This window comes from Platichthys flesus, chromosome 9 (genome assembly GCF_949316205.1).
Source record: "Platichthys flesus chromosome 9, fPlaFle2.1, whole genome shotgun sequence".
Classification (NCBI taxonomy): domain Eukaryota; kingdom Metazoa; phylum Chordata; class Actinopteri; order Pleuronectiformes; family Pleuronectidae; genus Platichthys; species Platichthys flesus.
Window position 1 is genome coordinate 878,431 of NC_084953.1, and position 18,067 is coordinate 896,497.

At 45.0% G+C, this 18,067-nt stretch overlaps 2 protein-coding genes across 12 annotated transcripts in view; both read left to right on the plus strand.

Annotated features, from left to right (window-relative positions):
• pde4dip (phosphodiesterase 4D interacting protein) overlaps positions 1 to 1,987 on the plus strand; it is a 64,740-nt gene extending 62,753 nt beyond the window's left edge. For all 9 annotated transcript variants that reach the window (XM_062394851.1, XM_062394850.1, XM_062394848.1 and 6 more), the window contains one exon: positions 167 to 1,987. In XM_062394851.1, the coding sequence (XP_062250835.1) occupies positions 167 to 312 (146 nt within the window). In that variant the 3' untranslated portion in view covers positions 313 to 1,987. The remainder of the gene's footprint in view (positions 1 to 166) is intronic.
• A 1,195-nt stretch (positions 1,988 to 3,182) lies between these two features.
• mast2 (microtubule associated serine/threonine kinase 2) overlaps positions 3,183 to 18,067 on the plus strand; it is a 102,372-nt gene continuing 87,487 nt past the window's right edge. For 2 of the 3 annotated variants that reach the window (XM_062395768.1, XM_062395769.1), the window contains exon 1: positions 3,183 to 3,889. In XM_062395768.1, coding sequence (XP_062251752.1) covers positions 3,821 to 3,889 — 69 coding nt within the window. In that variant the 5' untranslated portion in view covers positions 3,183 to 3,820. Of the gene's footprint in view, positions 3,890 to 4,202; positions 4,367 to 18,067 lie in introns of all 3 variants that reach the window. The other variant, XM_062395770.1, reaches the window with a different exon arrangement.

An 18,067-nucleotide genomic window follows, 5' to 3' on the forward strand; every position in this document is an offset into this window, starting at 1 on the left:
CAAACCTCCTCTGCTCCTCTAACGTGGGCTCTTCCCCTTTCGGTTCCTTATGAAGAACGACCTGGAGTGGAATGAAGTTTGTTACGTTTGAGTGAATTATTTAAGTTTTAAGGTAAATTTAAAAACTTGTGATGAAAATGTGAATAAATTCTCTTTTGTCTTTCAGGTGAAAACCCACGAGGCTTCTGGGAGCTCGCCCTCTCTCCTGGTCGCAGTGTCATGATGAAGTCTCCAGCTTCCTCCTCTTCCTCCTCTGGGGTTCTGGGACCTGCTCCCCCCCACCAGCGCCCCCTGCAGGCAGCCTTCCTGTAGTGCACCAGCCCAGAGTTCCTTCCTGCTCACACAGAAGATTCTGTCTCTCAGTGACTGGGGAACATTTCAGTGATGGACGACATGTTGTTGGATGTTTGTTTGGTTTCTGACGACAGTTTCTGAATGTGAACGATCATCATAGTTTTATTATTGTTTTAACTTGTTGAGGACAAAGTCGACTGAAGTGTTTGAGTTCTGAACGGACTCATTTAGTCCTTGTGCGTTTTCTCTAATGTGTGAAACACTGTCAGGAACTTGAACTTCAAAAACCATCATTAGAAAGAAAAAATCTAGTTTTTCAAACCTGAAGCTTCTGATCAGAATCTGACGGCAGCAGGAGGTCGAGACTCAACCAAACTGCAAAGTGCTTCCTCTCAGCTTCTGGTGAAGCTTGTGTTTAATGTAGAGCCGTGCACGTGCATGTGCACGTGCTGTGAGCAGCTTGTGGAAACTAAGCCATACTTTGTTATTCTTTTGTCCTCATCATACTGAGAATGTCATCAAATGGCCAAACTACTGATATAAGTGACTCAGAATATCCTGCAGACATTTAGTTTTTTTTCTTTTAGTGACAAATAAAACAAAAGTAAGACTTTATTTCTTGTTATCCTCAAACTTGAGAGAATCACTGTTGAATATTGAATCTGAAGATAGATTTCAAAAGGGTCCAACCCAGAGACACGGAGCTGCAGGTGAGAGACGTGTCTGATGAGCAGCATCTTTAATAACCTGTAAATAATCAAGCACATGTGCAGACTCAGCAGTTTGTACGATGCCTTCAGGGACCTGTCGGACAATCAGTAAAACACAGAGAGAATCTAATCTTTAGTGCACGGCCCAAAAAACATGATATGGCTTTTTTATAAATGGACCATGCTGTTATCTCTTTTTATTTTATTAGCCTTTAGGAGTTTTAATTTTAGCTAAATTTGTGAATATTCTTTTAGATGACAATCACATCCAAATAAATCTTGAAGCTTGTTAATATTCTTTCTTCCGACCTTTTGCAGACGCTGACGCTCACTGTGCAACTGAGCTTCTCTGAAATTGGGCATTTGACCCTTTTTCTAAAACGTTTATTTCAATTTTGTTATTTTCTTATTAGATTTCTTTGTAGATGAACTGACCGGTTTCTTTTTGTGCATGAACTGTGGCTCGAATGCCCTCGAATACTTTTACTGAAATATGCAATTTCTGGGTTTCTGTGCAATATTAGCCTCTGTGTTTGCTTTTCGTTGCTGTTTTACTTCTGGGTTTTAAAGTGCCATGTCGTCTGTTTCCAGCTGATTTAAACAAACAGACAGTTTCATGATCCTCACATTTCTGCTTTCATATGAATTAGATTTAACTCCAACATGAAAAAGGCAAAGAAACAGCAGAAGAAAACAGTGTTGTGGTTTATTTGTGGAACCAGAGTTTTAAATATTCTCTTGTGTGATTTATCACAGGTCAAAGGTCACATTTGAAAGTGTCTTTGTGGTTTTAGGAACCACATCTTGTGTGTGTGTATATATGAAAGTATGTGTACATCGATGCAGCTGTTTGTTTTTTGTTGCTGTGAGAGATGAGATTGTCTTTGAATAAAGACCAGCTGAATTTTATGCATGTTCTCTTTAATAAAAATGTTTTGGGTTAAAAAGAAACATCCTTTTCAATAAAAGGGAAGAAAACAACATCTGTCTAGTTTGTGTGTTTGTTTACAACACCTCTGGAGTAAAGAATAATAACCAACACAACTCTTTACACCACAGCCTTCAACAACACTGAATTAATTTATCATAATGGTGTCATTATAAAATGAATTAGTGTTTGACACAAAAGCTCCTTTTAAAGATCAGTAAAGAAATAATTGAGGTGAGTGTAGTATACAGCTGGTAGTTATAATATAAACATATTCTGCTCTGTATATGAATAAATTCATGTCTTAAATTATTATTTAAGACATGAATTATTATTACATGCTCTTTGTACTATTCCACTATCATTCTAGCTTCATGGTGTTTCAGATGATCTTGAGAAAAGTAAAATCTGTCAGTGAGATAATCAAACTGTGCTGTTCGCCTGCAGGGGGCAGCAGAGGGTCACATGTCTGAGCCTCGTCACCGCTCAGTGACACGTGTCAGCTGCTCGCTCACGTTGAACCGGTTTATTGTTTATATTTATCTAGAGTTAACGAGTTGTTCACGTCACATCTTTCATGTTGGGTTCAAGTCAGTTTTATTTATAAAGCAGCTTCACACAGAAGTAGATTCAGATGCTGAACAGGGACGAAATGAATCATCTTCAAATATCCAAGGAAAGAGATTAATAAAAACAAAATAAAAGAGGTGAAGAGAACAAACGAAATAAAAGGATGTAATATGTTTACAGATTTAAGAAAACTGTCACAAAATAATTAACATTGATGATAAGACCTTTTTTTAAACAGTTTAGTCAAAGTAACTTAAAAAATAAAAAATATTAAAATCTGGATTTAAAAGCAGCAGTTGATTGTGTGTTCCTAAAAATATAAGACGGGGAGGACAGATCCAACCGGACCGATGGTGTAGGTATTTATGATTGTACATTATACCAGTAAATTAAACAATATTATTATAACATGAAATAATAATTAAAAATAATGCTTTGTCGTGAGGTCCCTGAAAATGACACAGTTCTTCTTTACCTACTCTGTTTTTATATTATTTATTCTTTATATTATCTGTCTGTCTGACTGTCTGTCTGTCTGTCTGTCTGTCTGTCTGTCTGTCTGTCTGTCTCTCTGTCTGTCTCTCGCTTAGTTATTTTCTCTGAAGAAACCATGCTCTTATTGTGGTGACAACGGACCGGATGTAGCTGTGCAGGTTGTCAGTAGCTTGCCGGGGACAGAGTCAGGAAACTGAGCCGTGCTGAGCTGAGCCGTGTTACCGTGCAGTGCCCCGGCGGTACCCTGTGGTCGTACCGTTCTGAGCCGCTCCACCCGGACCCGCTGACCCGGCCTGAGAGAGAGGATGGACGGAGCACTGTGAGAGGCGGGACCCGACGACTCCCCGAGGCCGAGGAAACGCTCCTGAATCCGGCGGGAAGCCGCAGGAACCGTCCTTCGGGAGCCGGAGCTGTCATGGGAGACCCGGGGCTCCAGGGCAGGTAGCCCGGCTAGCAGCGCAGGTAGCCCCGCAGCACCAAGCTAGCAGCGGCCGCTCACAGCAGCTCACCACCACTAACTAACCACCACTAACTAACCACCACTAACTAGTTGTCCCTGGAACAACATGGAGCTTTAGAGACAGACCGTCACGGACACGTTGTTTGACAGCTCGTCGCCCCGATGGAGGAGGTGGAGCCCGGCTCCAGGTGAGCTCCCCCGGCCGCTGACACGGAATGACGGCTCTCTTTCTGGCAGCGGCGTGTCTCTGAGGTCGACGCCGGCCCAGAGGACCCGCTGAGCAGCTACAGCGAGCGGGAGGTACCGATAGAGAGAGGCAGGAGGCGGGAGGAGGTCCATCAGTCCCCGGCTGTGGAGCGAGGCATGAGGAGGACGCAGAACACGAACAAGAGGAAACTGTGCAACATGGAGCCGCAGGGCGACAAAGCTGCGGTGAGTACTGAGTGACCACCGGGACAGGTTCGAGTCCCTGAGCCGGAGGAGCCTGTCAGTCCGCACACTGGGCTGCAGAGCTCCTTCATGTTAAATTATAACTAACATTATAGTTTCTATCTGATCCAAGGTCAGATCAGCTGCTTCAACTCTGACACACACACACACACCAGGGATTTATTAATAAACATATCTTAGTCTAACGTTTGCATCATTTCCATTCTTCATAGTTCTGCTCATCATTTCAGGGTCAAAAGTCTTTTCTACAAAAATGTGAAAAAGCGTGTTCTGTTCTTTATGTGGTTTCACACAGAGCTTCTCACGCTGTGCTTCACATTCATGTGTGTCTGAGCTGCTCTCAGACCAGCTCTGAACTCTGCAGGTCCTCCAAGCTTCTCCTGAGGAGGAGGTGCGTCTGTGAAGGAGAGGTTCTCCTCTCCTCCTGCAGCTCGCTTCAATACTGAGGCCCATTCCCGGGTAAAGAAAACAACAATTTGTAGAATTTAGATGAAACACACAAGTGAATTATTAGGATTATTCTGTATTTGATTTGATCCTTTGACCTAAACCTCACTCACTGGACCTTTTTACAAGTGGAGCCATGGTTGTAGAAGAGTCCATTTCTCTGGAGGACACGTCTGAAGTTCCTCATGCACTCAACGCAGTCAGAGTCTAACTGAGACGTTTGCAGCTGCTTGTGATATTTCCTGAGAATGTCTGTGGTGCAGGTCTGAGAGCAGCTTTGAACCCGTGAGCTGAGGATGTCTCCACACGCTGCTGATCGGTCGTCTTCAACCAGCAGACGTCGGGGTTTGAATCCCGTGCTGTCGTGAGGTGGCCGTCTCAGTAAACCTCTGAGCCTCCGACACGACAGCACAGGACAACCATTGTGTTTTTATAGCGCTGCTTCAGTTCTGGGTCACGATAGAGATTAAGATGTTATTGGTCTCATGTGCAGTAAACATGGACTTTTTCCTTTTAATAATAACCGCTTCCAAAGATGAAGTCATGGCTGGCGCTCGTGAACTCACACTTGGGCATGAAGTCATGTTTCCTCCGACCTTTGGAAGTTTGATATGACTCCACCCTCCTCTTCGAGTTATGATGTGAATAATAACCTCATTAACACGATTCCCTCAGCTGCCTCAGTGTTTTATAACCTTCTGTCTTTGTCCTCGATCCACTTCAGAGGTGCCCCCGCTGTGTGTTGAGTCTGTGAGGGAGCTGCTGAGGTTCTGAATCGTGGGACGTCAGACAGATGTTTTTGTGCTGCAGCTGGTTTATGCGCTCGTGTGTGAAGCAGTGTAAAATGGAGACGGGCGTTTTCCTCCAGTGAGACGGATCCACCTTCACTGATGTGAATCATGGCTCTGCTGCAGCACTGGGATTCATCTGCTGGGAGTTTACTGTTAATGTGGTGATCTGATGGGTCTGGATCCTGTATCACCCGGATTCAACGGATCTGTTGATTCTGGTTTTGATTAAACTGGTCCAGAAAACATCTTGTCTGGTCCGACCGAGGTCAGAAACTGGAGGATGGCCACCTGTCATCGGGTTTTAGAAGCTGGAATATGATTAGCATTTCTGTTTGATGAATTAAACAATAATCAGGCATAAATAGTTTTTACTGTCAACAGAACTTGAGCAAGAAGGATTTGTCAGTTCACTTTCAGAAACAAATCTTTATCAGTGTTTTTATTTGCTAATATGGAACTCTATTTATATGAATATCTATTTCACAGAATGAACGATGCAGAAAACTGCATTTAACATAATATTTTACATACAAATAGTTGTAGGTTCTGTATTCAAGTTCTAGATATTTGGTTGTATTGTTTCTTTCTTTTTCTTTGTAGTTATTTATTGTGAAACTTTATAATATCAAGACTTAAATAAATGTCTCTGTCAGCATAACACAGTCTCAACCTCGGTCAGAAGCCTTGATGGTCGAGACAGATAGAAACAGAATCACTTCCTTCATCAGAACCTGAGTCTGTGGTCTAATGAGACTTTCATGTTGGTTCCACTTCCACCGTATACTGACCTGAAACACACACCCATTCACACACACGTCTGACTGGTCTAACACGTGTGGCTCACACAACTTTGTCTACATGATTCCGTCGTGTTGTGAAAACACACAATCCGCTGCAGGGTTCAGGTTCTGTTTCACCGAGAACATCTGGTTTGAGCTGGTTCCAGTTACAGTGTTGGAAATGAATGATGTCACTTTCAACTGGAGTGTGACTGTTTCAGTCAGTGGCTTTGTGTGTGTGTTTGTGTGTATAAGTTTCCAGGGACAGAGCACAAACGCACACAAACATCCGTTGTAATCAGAGAATCTTTGGTGCACTGGTGTCGAGGAACCAGTGTTTGTGGTGTAGCGTGTAGCGTGTAGCGTGTAGCGTGTTGACTGCTGAGGGAGACATGCGGTGCAGGTATGCTTCAGTTGTTGAGGTGATTGAGATCAGCTGGTTCTGGCTCAGGGTTCCCGTGTGTTCTGGAAACCATGACGAAGAATGGCGTGACGCTTCCTCACTAATGTTCTCGAACTGGAAGGCCCTTTGTCGAAGGCTTCAGCTGAAACTAAAACATCAGGTTTTGTGAGCCCACCGTGACCTTTGACCTTTGATCACACAAATCTTATCAGTTAATGTCTAAGCAAACATTTGGGCCGAATGATCAAGGATCTTTTGTGACGACACAGTGATCTTGACCTTTGACCTCCAACTTTTAATTAGTTCATCTTTCAATTCTAAATAATTAATGTTTGACTCCAATTGAACGTTTGAACCTAAATTAAAGAAATTCCCTAATAAAGTGACACCTGGTCTCTGGCTGGCGTTGGTATAAATAAGCGTCTTCTCCACCTGAAGGTTAAAAACGTGCTGAGGTCCTAGCAGCTGATTGGCTGAGAGAGCCGCTCCTCCTGGGATGTGTTCAGAGTTGTATTGTTCCCTGATCGGGGAACAATTGTTCCCAAGTGTTCCCTGACGAGGAGGAACAGGAGCAGTAAATGTCCACACACAGTAAACACACACACACAGTAAACACACACACAGTAAATGTCCACACACAGTAAACCCACACACAGTAAACACACACACAGTAAATGTCCACACACAGTAAACACACCATCAGTCAGAGCGCCTGCAGAGGAGCAGCTGATATTTACTGCAGCAGTGAACAGAGGGCGTCCGCCTCCTGCTCCTCCCCTGATGAGGTTCCCTCCAGTAGAACTCAGAGAACCACCTCCTCAGCTGCTGTGGTCCCAGTCACTGTTTACTGGGAGCTGAACGGAGCTGGGGTGAAGTGGTGACGCTGAATGTACACAAAGTAATTCATCGATTTAAAGAAGCTGTTAGTTGATGAGCTGGGTTCAGATCTCATTGGAAAGATGATGCCCCCCCCTCCCCCGGCAGCCGGGTCAGGGTAATTAGGGCAGAGTGGAAGTCGACTGATTCTGCAGTGGATTATCAATGTACAGCGTGTTGTGTGTGACGCTCAGAGGATTTATCCTTGAGGCTGCAGGACTCTGTTCACATGCCGAGTTGAGGAGTGGGTTTGCATTTATCAGGTTATAAATATGAGATAAATTATGATCATTTTAAACGGAGTGTTAATCTAAAACAAACGGCAAAGATCAAACTATCCACAGCAAGTTAATCGAATTTGGATTAAGTCATTTAAAGTTGGATGCAGCTCAGTTTCAGCTGAATCACATTAACTCTACTGTGGGTGGAGTTTACATCTATTGTTTTAAATCCTCAGCTTTAACTAAGAGAGATCATTTCTGTTTCCTTCACTTACAAAAAGAGATTAGATGATGCAAGCGTCCGTGAACACATATTTCCGTGTGTCCTTTAGCTGACTCTGCTGTTGAGCAACACATCCACAGGGTTGTCGAGAGTTTCTGACAAAAGCAAAAATACAGATTTACCTCTGAAGAAAGAGGCAGAAGTTCTGAAAGCCTCAGAGTGACTGGAGCCGTGTTGAGTTGTGTCGGATGACAGCCCTCCTGGTTGTCGGCCCTCCGACCGGCCTCCTCTGTGTTATCTAAACATTTCATATTTTCTACATCAGCGCTCTCATTTATTTGGCTTTTATGTTTATGTTCCCGACGGCATTCACGGGATTCCTGTCAAATCCTGGCAGGGGGGGGGGGGGGTTAGGTAACCGCAACAGAGGCCTTGTCACAACAGATCAGCAGCAGGTCTGGTTGCTCCGCCGGCTCATCCCTTCTGATCACAGCGATATGTCGTAGTGGTTATGTTATGACAGATTAGTCACAGGGTGGGTGTGGCTCTGTTTATCTTCTTCACGTTATGATACACAAAGGACTGACAGCATTTGGGTTTAGGCCAGAAACATGATTTATGTTGTCATATCTGCTCTGCACCTAATTACCCACAGTCATAGAGACCAGCTCTTTAAATCTGCCTGAATCTTTTCTTCAAAATGAATTAGTCTCTGAGAGATCAGTGACAAGTTGCTGAAGTCCTCACGACTGTTTGTGGGAAAGCAGATTTCAAGGTCAGTTGCTGTGGACATGTTCTGGAACCTGTCCCTCCAGCTGCCTCGTGAAATATCTGGGAAATACACAGAGAGCGATTGAAGAGGTTTCTAACACGTGACGGACGTGAAACTGGAAGAACACGAAGAGTCGTACACGAAGGAGATGAAGACGTCGACTGGGAAAGACAATGAAGGGATCTCGGTGCACATTCTGCATTATCGTCTGCTTTAAACTCCATTTTATATCAGTGACAGTTCCCTCCATGGCTTTGTGCTTTCACCAGACACGTGAATATGAGGAATCAAACATCAGGCATAAGATTCTGGCTGCTTTGTATTTACATAGCTACTAATAAATAGTTCAATTCAAATCCTAATTTGAGTGATTTAGATTATCCAGTGGTGGTGGTTGTTCCGCAGCACTGCCCCTCGCTGCTCGCTCTCCAGCTCGTTGTAGCTCAGGAGCTTTGGCTCTTTGCTCTTTCTTGTTCATTAAACATCTCTTATGGTTAAACAGTAAGCCGGCTCCCTCCCTGCAGTGATATGGGAGAGTGGTTTCCTTCCCATTCTTCAGCCTGATGTGGGCGATCAGTGCGCCTGAGGAGGCGTTGAGCCAGAACGACCTCTGAGACCCCCCCCCCCCCCCCCCCCCCCCCCGGCTGATAGTGGTCCCAGCACTGCACAGGCCAACGGGCTGATTGATGGAGCCCACACGGCTCATCGGCGCCTGGGGGGGTGATAATGGGCAGGAACAGATGCAGGAGGGTGAATGATCCTAATTATAAAACTCATATTAGGCTGAATTATAGATGGGTCCTATACATCAATGCATGGAAACCCTCCTCTATTACTGTGCAGCCTCTGTGAGTGAAGGAGAAATTAAACTAATGAGATGTAGAGTCGTCCCCGAAGAACAAGAGAAGCTGCACACAGAAGGTGTCTGCAGCTCAGGGGGCAGAGCGGGTTGTCCTCTACCCAGCAGGTCGGGAGTTCGATCCCAGTCTTCCGCTGAAGTGTCTGAATCCCATATTGTTGTGTGTGAATGGAGGAATGACAAAAAACAGTATTGAAAAGCACCTTGAGTATAAATACAGACCATTTACCAAGGTGCAGAGCCAGAAACTAGAAGTCGAAGGGCCGGTATGAGGTTCGGACAGATTCCTACGTGGTGTTCTGCCTGCTGCTGCTCCACCCAGGCTCCACCCAGGCTCCACCCAGGCTCCGCCCCTCGCCTGACTGCTCCGGACATTGTCCTGTTGTCGTGGACTCGTCTGACCCGGACCATCTCCTGCTGCGCTGTTCATACGTCTGCAAATCCCAGTCTGGCTTTTAGCTTCCAACACAACAGCCTTAATGAAAAACCTCCATCACTCTGCGACTGCTCAGTGCCACGTTGCACCTCCCGGACTCGACCCCCCCCCCCCTTCATTGTGTCTGAGTGATGATCTGATTTCACACTGAGCCTGATGCCACATCTCCCCTGTCTCTGATGTCTCTCCTCCTTCTCTCCCCCTCCCTCCATCTTGTTTCATATCCCCGCCGGCTGTTTGTTCTCCATCCAGCCGGTTCTCCTCGCACACGGATGAACCATGGAACTGTCTGCTGAGTTAAATGAAAAGCCCCGTGACCAACTCAATGTTTGTTTTGGATTAGATTCACAGGGAAGCTGATGATGATCACCCCTGCCCCCGTGATGGAGATTCAATTTGTGTGAAGCTCAGACCTGGTTAGAGAGCGGTGAAGAACACCTGTCCTCCTCGACTCTGAGACAAACTGAAGTCCTGTTCACTCAAATGAAGATGGTCTGCAAAAACAGTATTTGAACTCAGTTCTTAAATCAAACAGCGTTTTAATTCGCTAACACGGAGACTTCTCCAAACTTCAGATTGTCTTTTTCATATTTTCAAGCTGTAATAGACTCCCGCCTCATTTTGACTCTGAGGATTTATTAGCGTAGAAGGATGAATTGATGGATAATCGTTTCCCCAAATATTGTACGTTCTAGTGTCGTGAGAATAATCCAGTACATTCAGGCTCATGTAAAAGAGAAAAGATTGTAAAAAGGTTATTTATCGTAAACAGAGTTCCTCTTTAGTCCACGTGTGATGGAACCAATCAGCTCCACTCGGCCGAAGAACAGAAAGAACGAGGCTCTTCAACAGAAGAAGAGACGAGTTTGATGAAATCCACCGTGAGACACTTTCACTGCTTCTCTCAGTCGGTGGAATGAGGTCGACCAATCGGCAGCCTCGCTCCAAACCGCTGAGTGTCTGACTTCCTTCACTTTTCTTCTTTCACAACACATGCGAGCAGATGTGTGTGTGTCTGTGTGTGTGTCATGTGTGTGTGTCATGTTTGTGGAAGTCACTTCAGCCGTCCCTCCCTGTCCCGATTGGGGGTTATTAACCTTTGGGCCGTGTCCAGCAGAGAAGCTTCCAACACATCATCCTGCTTCCTGCAGCCCAGCAGCTAACTATAGGAACAAAGTCTCCACTCAGTCAGAAACAATCACACAACCTGGACCCGCCTCAGTCCTTCCACCAAAGACCTGGACCCGCCTCAGTCCTTCCACCAAAGACCTGGACCCGCCTCAGTCCTTCCACTAAAGACCTTGACCCGCCTCAGTCCTTCCACTACAGACCTCTTACCTCCATGAAAGGAGCATGTGATCCAACACAGGCAGATAAACTGTGATCTTTCTTATTATCAAACATCCAGAATCATTCAAACTCTGTGATGGTGAAACTGGGAGACAAAGACAAACAGGCCTGGACTTTGAGGGGCAGCTTCCTTTTGGTTGAGATTTTTCTGTCAGTGTTTGAATAAACATCGATGTCACAGTCGACAGCTTCTTACTAAAGGACTCATACAAACTGAGATAAGCAAAGTTCCTCCTCAGCCACCAAAGTATTTCTGTTTTTAGGATATTTATTATTGGGCCGCCTGAAAAACCAAGAAATGGAAAATTCCCCCACAGCAACTTCAATGTAATTACACGTCTATAAACAAGCTGAACATTTCGATTCACATGAAGTCTTTATTTGTTTATGTGAGTCATTTCTGCAGCTGCACCTCAAACTCCAGCAACATGTCGGTCACAGGTCTTATCATGCAGCAGGTTTCACTGAGGGCTCGGAGCCATCACTCGCCGGACGGCTCTTCACTGCTCACCCCTCTAATCCCTGTGGATTAAACAGATTGGTGAAGTTGAATGCTTTAATCCCGGGTGTGTTCCTGCTGTGTGAGTTTGTGTCGTAATCACACATCTGCAGGCCTGGATTGTTGCTGCTGAAACAAATACATGTGTTTGCAGAAGGGAAGTGGTTTTATGGTGAGAGTGAGAAGAATGAACAAAGATATTGTTTTCCATTGTCATCGGAAGCTACTTTCAGACGTGCACTGCAGAACCTCCGTGTTTTCTCTGGAGGAGGTGCATGTGTGAATGCAGAGGTCCGAGGCTCCAGATTATCTCCTCCCGGCCTCCCATTATAAAGTCTGCAGAAGTTCAGGAGAATCCGATGTGTGCACCCAGAGGAGGATCCACCACGAGTCGGTGGGTCGATTCTAACAAGCAGACAAAAATAAATCAAATATCTCTGGGTGAAGAAGAGAAGTCAAGAGAGTTTGTGGCCTCAAGTGAAGACCTCACGTTTCCTTGTAATCTTTGCCCCTGAGTCTGTGTCCAGAAGCTGTCCGATCCAACCAACAGGGTAGACCATCTACTTCCTGTTTACATCACATGACCAGTGAACGTGAATAGTCATGTGACGTGTGTTTTCAGGTTTGTTAGTGTTGACAGAGATTATTTTTGATGTAGAGATTGTGTTAGTTTTAAAACCACACGCCTCAGTGTGCATGAAGCTTCGGTCCCAGCTGGTTAGACGTCTCCTTCAGGAACATTAAGCTTTGATTGCAGCTCATGAAAACAAGCTGTTATTCAGGGGAACAGTAACTGCTTCACCCTGACAGCTGCAGTGAGATCACAGAGCGACCACAGAGCGGGTAGAGCCGACAGACACAAGAACAGGTCGGAGCAGGTTCACCTCCCTGTTCTCTGTAGACCTCGTTCAGCCAGGAGCTGGATTAGTGTGGATGTAGAGTCAGAACCGACAGAACTGGTGACGTGCTGGATCCCTGTGGGGGTTTCTGTTCGCTTCATATCCACGGAGAAGCACAACGTGTGTCGGTGTTTGCTCTGTGCAGCTGGTGTGTGTTGGTTTTATACTTGTCCTGTCTGTGCTGCAGGTTGTAAGCCTGGCAGCCCTCCAGTAAGTCTGTTGTTTTATTGTTTTGCTGGAACTTCCTAATAAAAGTGGAATCAGAGGCTGCAGCTGAGAGAGTCGACTGGAAGGGAGAAGATCACAGCTGAAGTAAATTCATATTGTGTACATCAGAGCTTTTAGACACTGTAGTACTGTTACACACAGACACATGTGATGAACCCACATTAAACAATGGGTCGACACACACACACACACACACACACACAAAGGAATGCAGCACACAGTTTTGGAGGTCGTCCCAGGACTCAGGTGGTGGTTTTGGCAGAGCTGCTCAGGTGGGTTAGGGTTAGTAATGACATTCCCTTCCGGTTTGTGCGTGTGTGTCTGTATGTGTGTGTGTGCGTGTGTGTGTGTGTGTGTGCAGCTGCATTAAATACAAGAAATAAATATGAGATCAGACTGTGTGGCAGGTAATCACTATTAAAGGACTCAGTGGGGAACATGATCAGAACATCCTGTTTTGGAGGAAATGTCAAGCAGCGTATAAAACTTAATGTCCCCTGGTCGACTGGTCGCTCCTCCTCCTCCTCCTCCTTGCTCCTCCTCCTGATGCAGGAGCGAGGAGGAGGAGGAGGAGGAGGAGGAGGAGGAGCAGAGCTATGAGGCAGAATAATACAGGGTTGTTGGGTTGTTAATGGAGCTGCTACACAAACAGAAGTGATGCAGTCCCAGCAGGCATTTGTGTGTCTGTCCTGTGTCTGTTAGCTCAATTATAATAACGTTAACATACAGAATACATTGAGTTTCCCTGACTTGAAACACTTAATATCATGTATATTGATTTATATCCACTTGAAAAGTCTTTGCAGCAGCATTGCATGTGTTCTAGAGTCTAGAAGGAATCCTTGTGTTTTTATTAGACCTGAATTACAGCAGCTTTGTGTACATTGTGTGTTTGTTTTCAGACTGATCGACACTCTGCTGACACAGTTACAGTTTATAGTAATAACCTCCATGTGTGTGTTCTGGCTTTGCTCTCTATCCTGGTCCTCCTGGTCCTCCTCCTCCTCTTCCTCCTCCTCCTCCTCACCATCCCGCCTTTTCCATGTTTGTCTCCATTTCTCTTTTTCCATTTGTTTTCCTGAGTCACAGCAGAGTTGATTTTAAACTGTGTGTGTGTGTTTGTGTGTGTGTCTGTTTGTGTGTGGTGCACTTATATAAAAATGGCACATGATTTAATTTAAGGTCGTTTTCTGATCAGTTAGTTTTGGTTTCAAGTTGTGAGTTAGCGACTAAAGAGTTTAGTTTGACTTCCTGGTCACAGCTGGTGGATCTGTATTAGAATGAATTGATGAATAAGCTGTGGACGATCTTCAGAGGCAGATCAATCCACATGGATCCAATGAGGACCGTGCAGCAGGATGTGGGCTTCAATGTGTTTTTAATAGTTCCTGCTCAACAATGGAGCTCTATGGCTCAAAGGAACCTGTCAGCTGCTCCACAGTCACACCAGGGTGGAGGCTTCTTTCGTCTCTTTGTGGGATTCATTGACAGGAAGAAAAGTATAGACTCCAATATTTAAAACTAAATATAACTATTTAAAACTTGGCAAATTGAACCAGAATTTAATGTATTAATTGGTACCACAGTTTCCAGTAAGACATAAAAGGAAAAGTCAGGATACAGTTAAGTTAAATAAGGATGATATCATAATGATATTGAACTCTGACTATGACCTGGAGGGTGGGGGGGGGGGGGGACCTGTGAAAACACTATTAGTCCCCATGCTCGCTGATGTTTGACAGACGGCCTGCAGCAACAACGACAACAGAGAGCGCTTGGTTAACCGCGCTAACCCAGCGGCCAAACCACACATGTATAATGGCAGTCAGTGCAGGAGGACCCCCCCCCCCCCCCCATGCTTTGTATTGCGTAGCCTCAGACTGTGCTCTGGAAAAGCAATGGCTTCCCACAGCGCATTATGAAGATGGATTCCATTCCAGCACTGGGTTGGATGCAGGAGTGTTTTATGAATGCACTGGATTGTTGTTCCTGTGAAAAGAGAGAGAGAGAGAGAGAGAGAGGCCAGTGTCTTCAGAACCAAAGCACAGACGTCTTGCTCAAGTCTCTGAAGATGATGATTAAAACATGTGCTCACTGATCTCATCAGATCCGTTTTGCTTTGTCCTCTCTTTATCTGCTGGGACACATCAGGTTTGGGTTCAAGTCCAGATTCAGGTCTATCTTCACGTCCAGGTCCAGGTGAAGGTTTAGGTTCATGTGCAGCAGAGTTCGATCGTACTCATGTATCATGCTGGTGTCCAGAGGAACCCCCCCCCCCCTCCTCCTGTCCTTGTGACCTGTTAATCCAGAGGGTTGATGTTGGCCTATATAACTCTGTGTAAACCTCACAGTACGGGCAAATGAAAACTTGGAACTGGGTTCTGAATCGCTCTGGTCCCTCTCCCAGGTCGTCTCTCACTCTTCTGACCGGCTGTTCTACTGCTGAAGTTCTCAGAGTTCATTTTTTAAAACATCACCTGCCAATAGTTTGCAGGTGATGAATTTAACAGGACTTTAGGAATGTTAGGAACTACCACTAGCTTCAGGCGATGCATTTAAGGACCACCTGTAAATGGGATAACTACTGAAGATATCCTGGGTTAAACCATGATAATTATTATTTTCTAAGGCAGAGTCGTAGATTGATTGAAGCACGTTGGTCGTTCACTTAACACAAACCACTTGACTCCTCCTCACATCTGCTTTCTGCCACATCCTTCCATCACCTCCACCAGTTCACTGCCTGGACTGAACACAGTGTGTGTGTCAGTCTGGATTCATTACAGCCGTAACAACCGAAGCACTATATTTTGAACTCTGTCTCCTTTTTGAGAAGCTGAGACATTTAATGAGTTTAATCTCTGTGGTAGAGCAGCTTTATGAAACAACACTTAACTTCTCAACCTTATTATTCTCGTGATCTTGCAAAGACTCGTCTGAATGCTAATGAAGGTGATGTGCGTTCACCTCAGACGAGCAGGGGCAGAGTCGGGCGGAGGAGGTGTGCAGCGGCAGGGTGAAGCAGGAGACGCTGCACAAGGAGGTGGTGGAGCAGGAGACTATGCACATTGAGGAGGTGGAGCAGGAGACTATGCACAATGAGGAGGTGGAGCAGGAAACGATGCACAATGAGGTGGAGGAGGTGGAGCAGGAGACGATGCACACGGTGGAGGTGGAGGTGGAGACGAAGATAAAACATTAAGCTTCAAAGCAGAAAAACAAGAATAATTATAATAATAAAAAGAAGAAGATGAAGAGAGAACCTCTCACCCTTTTCTCTCCCTCCCCTCTTACCCTTTCTCCACCTCTCAGTCGACCCCCCCGTTCACGAGCAGCAGTAACATTGGTTTCTGTGGTCAACACACTGGCTCTTTTTAATAAAGGGATCCACAGCAACCATATTGCTATCTGGCCCGTGGCTGCTCAGTGCTGGTTTATTGACCTCAGTCCCCCGGTGGGTCTGTGCTGACCAGTGAAGGTCACTGGGAGAGGAGGTGATACAGGAGACGTGCTGGAGGGAACCTGCCGTCTCTTCTGTACTTTGTATTTTCTCTTGTTAGTTTTACTTCTGTCCTCCATCTCTGTTTCTCAAGCTTTAGCTGCAGCTCTGAATTCTTTTGAACGAAGTCTTTAAATGAAACTTCTGTCGTTGTTGGATTGTGGTTTTGTCTCAGCTGCAAACATCACAATCCCTAAGATATTGAGCTAAATTATCATGAAGGTTTTGTTTTCAACCATGATTTTTTTAAAGTCTGTAATCACCACATTGATAACCTTGATAACCAGGGTTAGGGCAGATGGACTTCTAGTGAGAGAACAGATACTGTTATAAACTGTTATCCTATAAACGAGTGTGTGTATATATCTACCAATTTATCAGCATCACAGATAATTCTCACAGTATTAATATTTATGTTAACTGATATGAAAATGTTTATTGTAGTTTTGTAGAATGTGTATTTATGTTAGAAATTGTTCATACTCTTGATTCAACTTCTATATAGTTGAATATGTTTGTATTTACTATTTATAAAATGTTATTTACTGCTGGGTCAATAGATATACTTTAAACTTGTGCAGAGTGTGAGATGTAAGAAGGGCAGGGTGTGTGTGTGTGTTACCTGTTGTGTTGGACACCGCGGTGCAGCCGGGCCCTCTCCACTGGTCACTGTGGTTTCAAACCACCATGTGCTCCGGTACCAGTGGCTGATGTGGAAACTTGAGGTGGGATTTTGCATTTAGCTGCTAAAAATGATCATTTGACAAATCCTGCTAACTTGTCCTTTGTGCTCACCCCCCCCTCCCTGATCACGGCCCTCGTGACCTCATGGTGACCCCTCGGTGGCTCTTATCTCTGTCAGCCTGGTGTGGACTGACTGTGGGCGTGGCTCTGCCCCGACAACTTTCATGTCTAGCTGTTAGTTAGTTTACTGGATTTCTAAAACTTAAGCCACAGAGCACTTTGTTAAGAACTGACGGAGCAGGTCAGTGGAGGTGGGGGGGGAGTGGAGTGCTGGCCTGCTGCCTCTGTGCTTCGACCTCAGGCTTTTAGTTTGAAGATGACATTGCTACCTGCCACAATAAGATCTCTGCTCCCACAGCTGCTGCACACAGATAGAAAAACAGAAAGCAGTTTAGCACCGAGGTCATGGTGTTCACTTAGCACCTCACAGCCAGTGGACCCACTGGGCCTCATGTGGACCCACTGGGCCTCATGTGGACCCACTGGACCTCATGTGGCCTCTCAAGGCTTCTTAAGTATTGGATGAGGCTGTCAGCATCTCCTTCACTTTCCGGTCAAACCAGTTTATAAAATTTTTTGAGATGGGACATATAGATATAGAGTAATGGAGTCTTGTTCAATTTAATGAAATCATTTCTCATTTGAAGCAGCAATTCATTTAACCATATAAAAACTTCAAACTCATAGTTTACAAATTGCTCAGGATTAAGATGTGAAATTAAAAAGTCCAAAATAGAAGGTGAGGAAACTTTCAGAGAGATTTGCTGTTGTTCCAGAAACCACCAAACGTGTTGGAGAATTATTAATCATTTGATTTTAATTAGAACTTCTGAGCTGCTCCGTGCTGCTCTCCAGCAAAGTGATGACTCCACTGTTACTGTGTGGTGGAGGGTGTGACCGGCAGCACCAGGGCTCGAACCAGCGCAGCTATGTGACTGCTTATGTAACGGCTGAATCCAAACAGTGACATCATGTCACGGGGGGGGGGGGGGGGGGGGGAAGAAGAAGCTGCTTCCTGCAGTTTGAGAAACATGGAATCTGGTTGAGCCTTTCAGCAGCTTTCTTCTGTCCTGGTTTAGAATTCATTCACAATTGATGCTGCTTTTACTTCTATTGTACATATACACAGTTTGA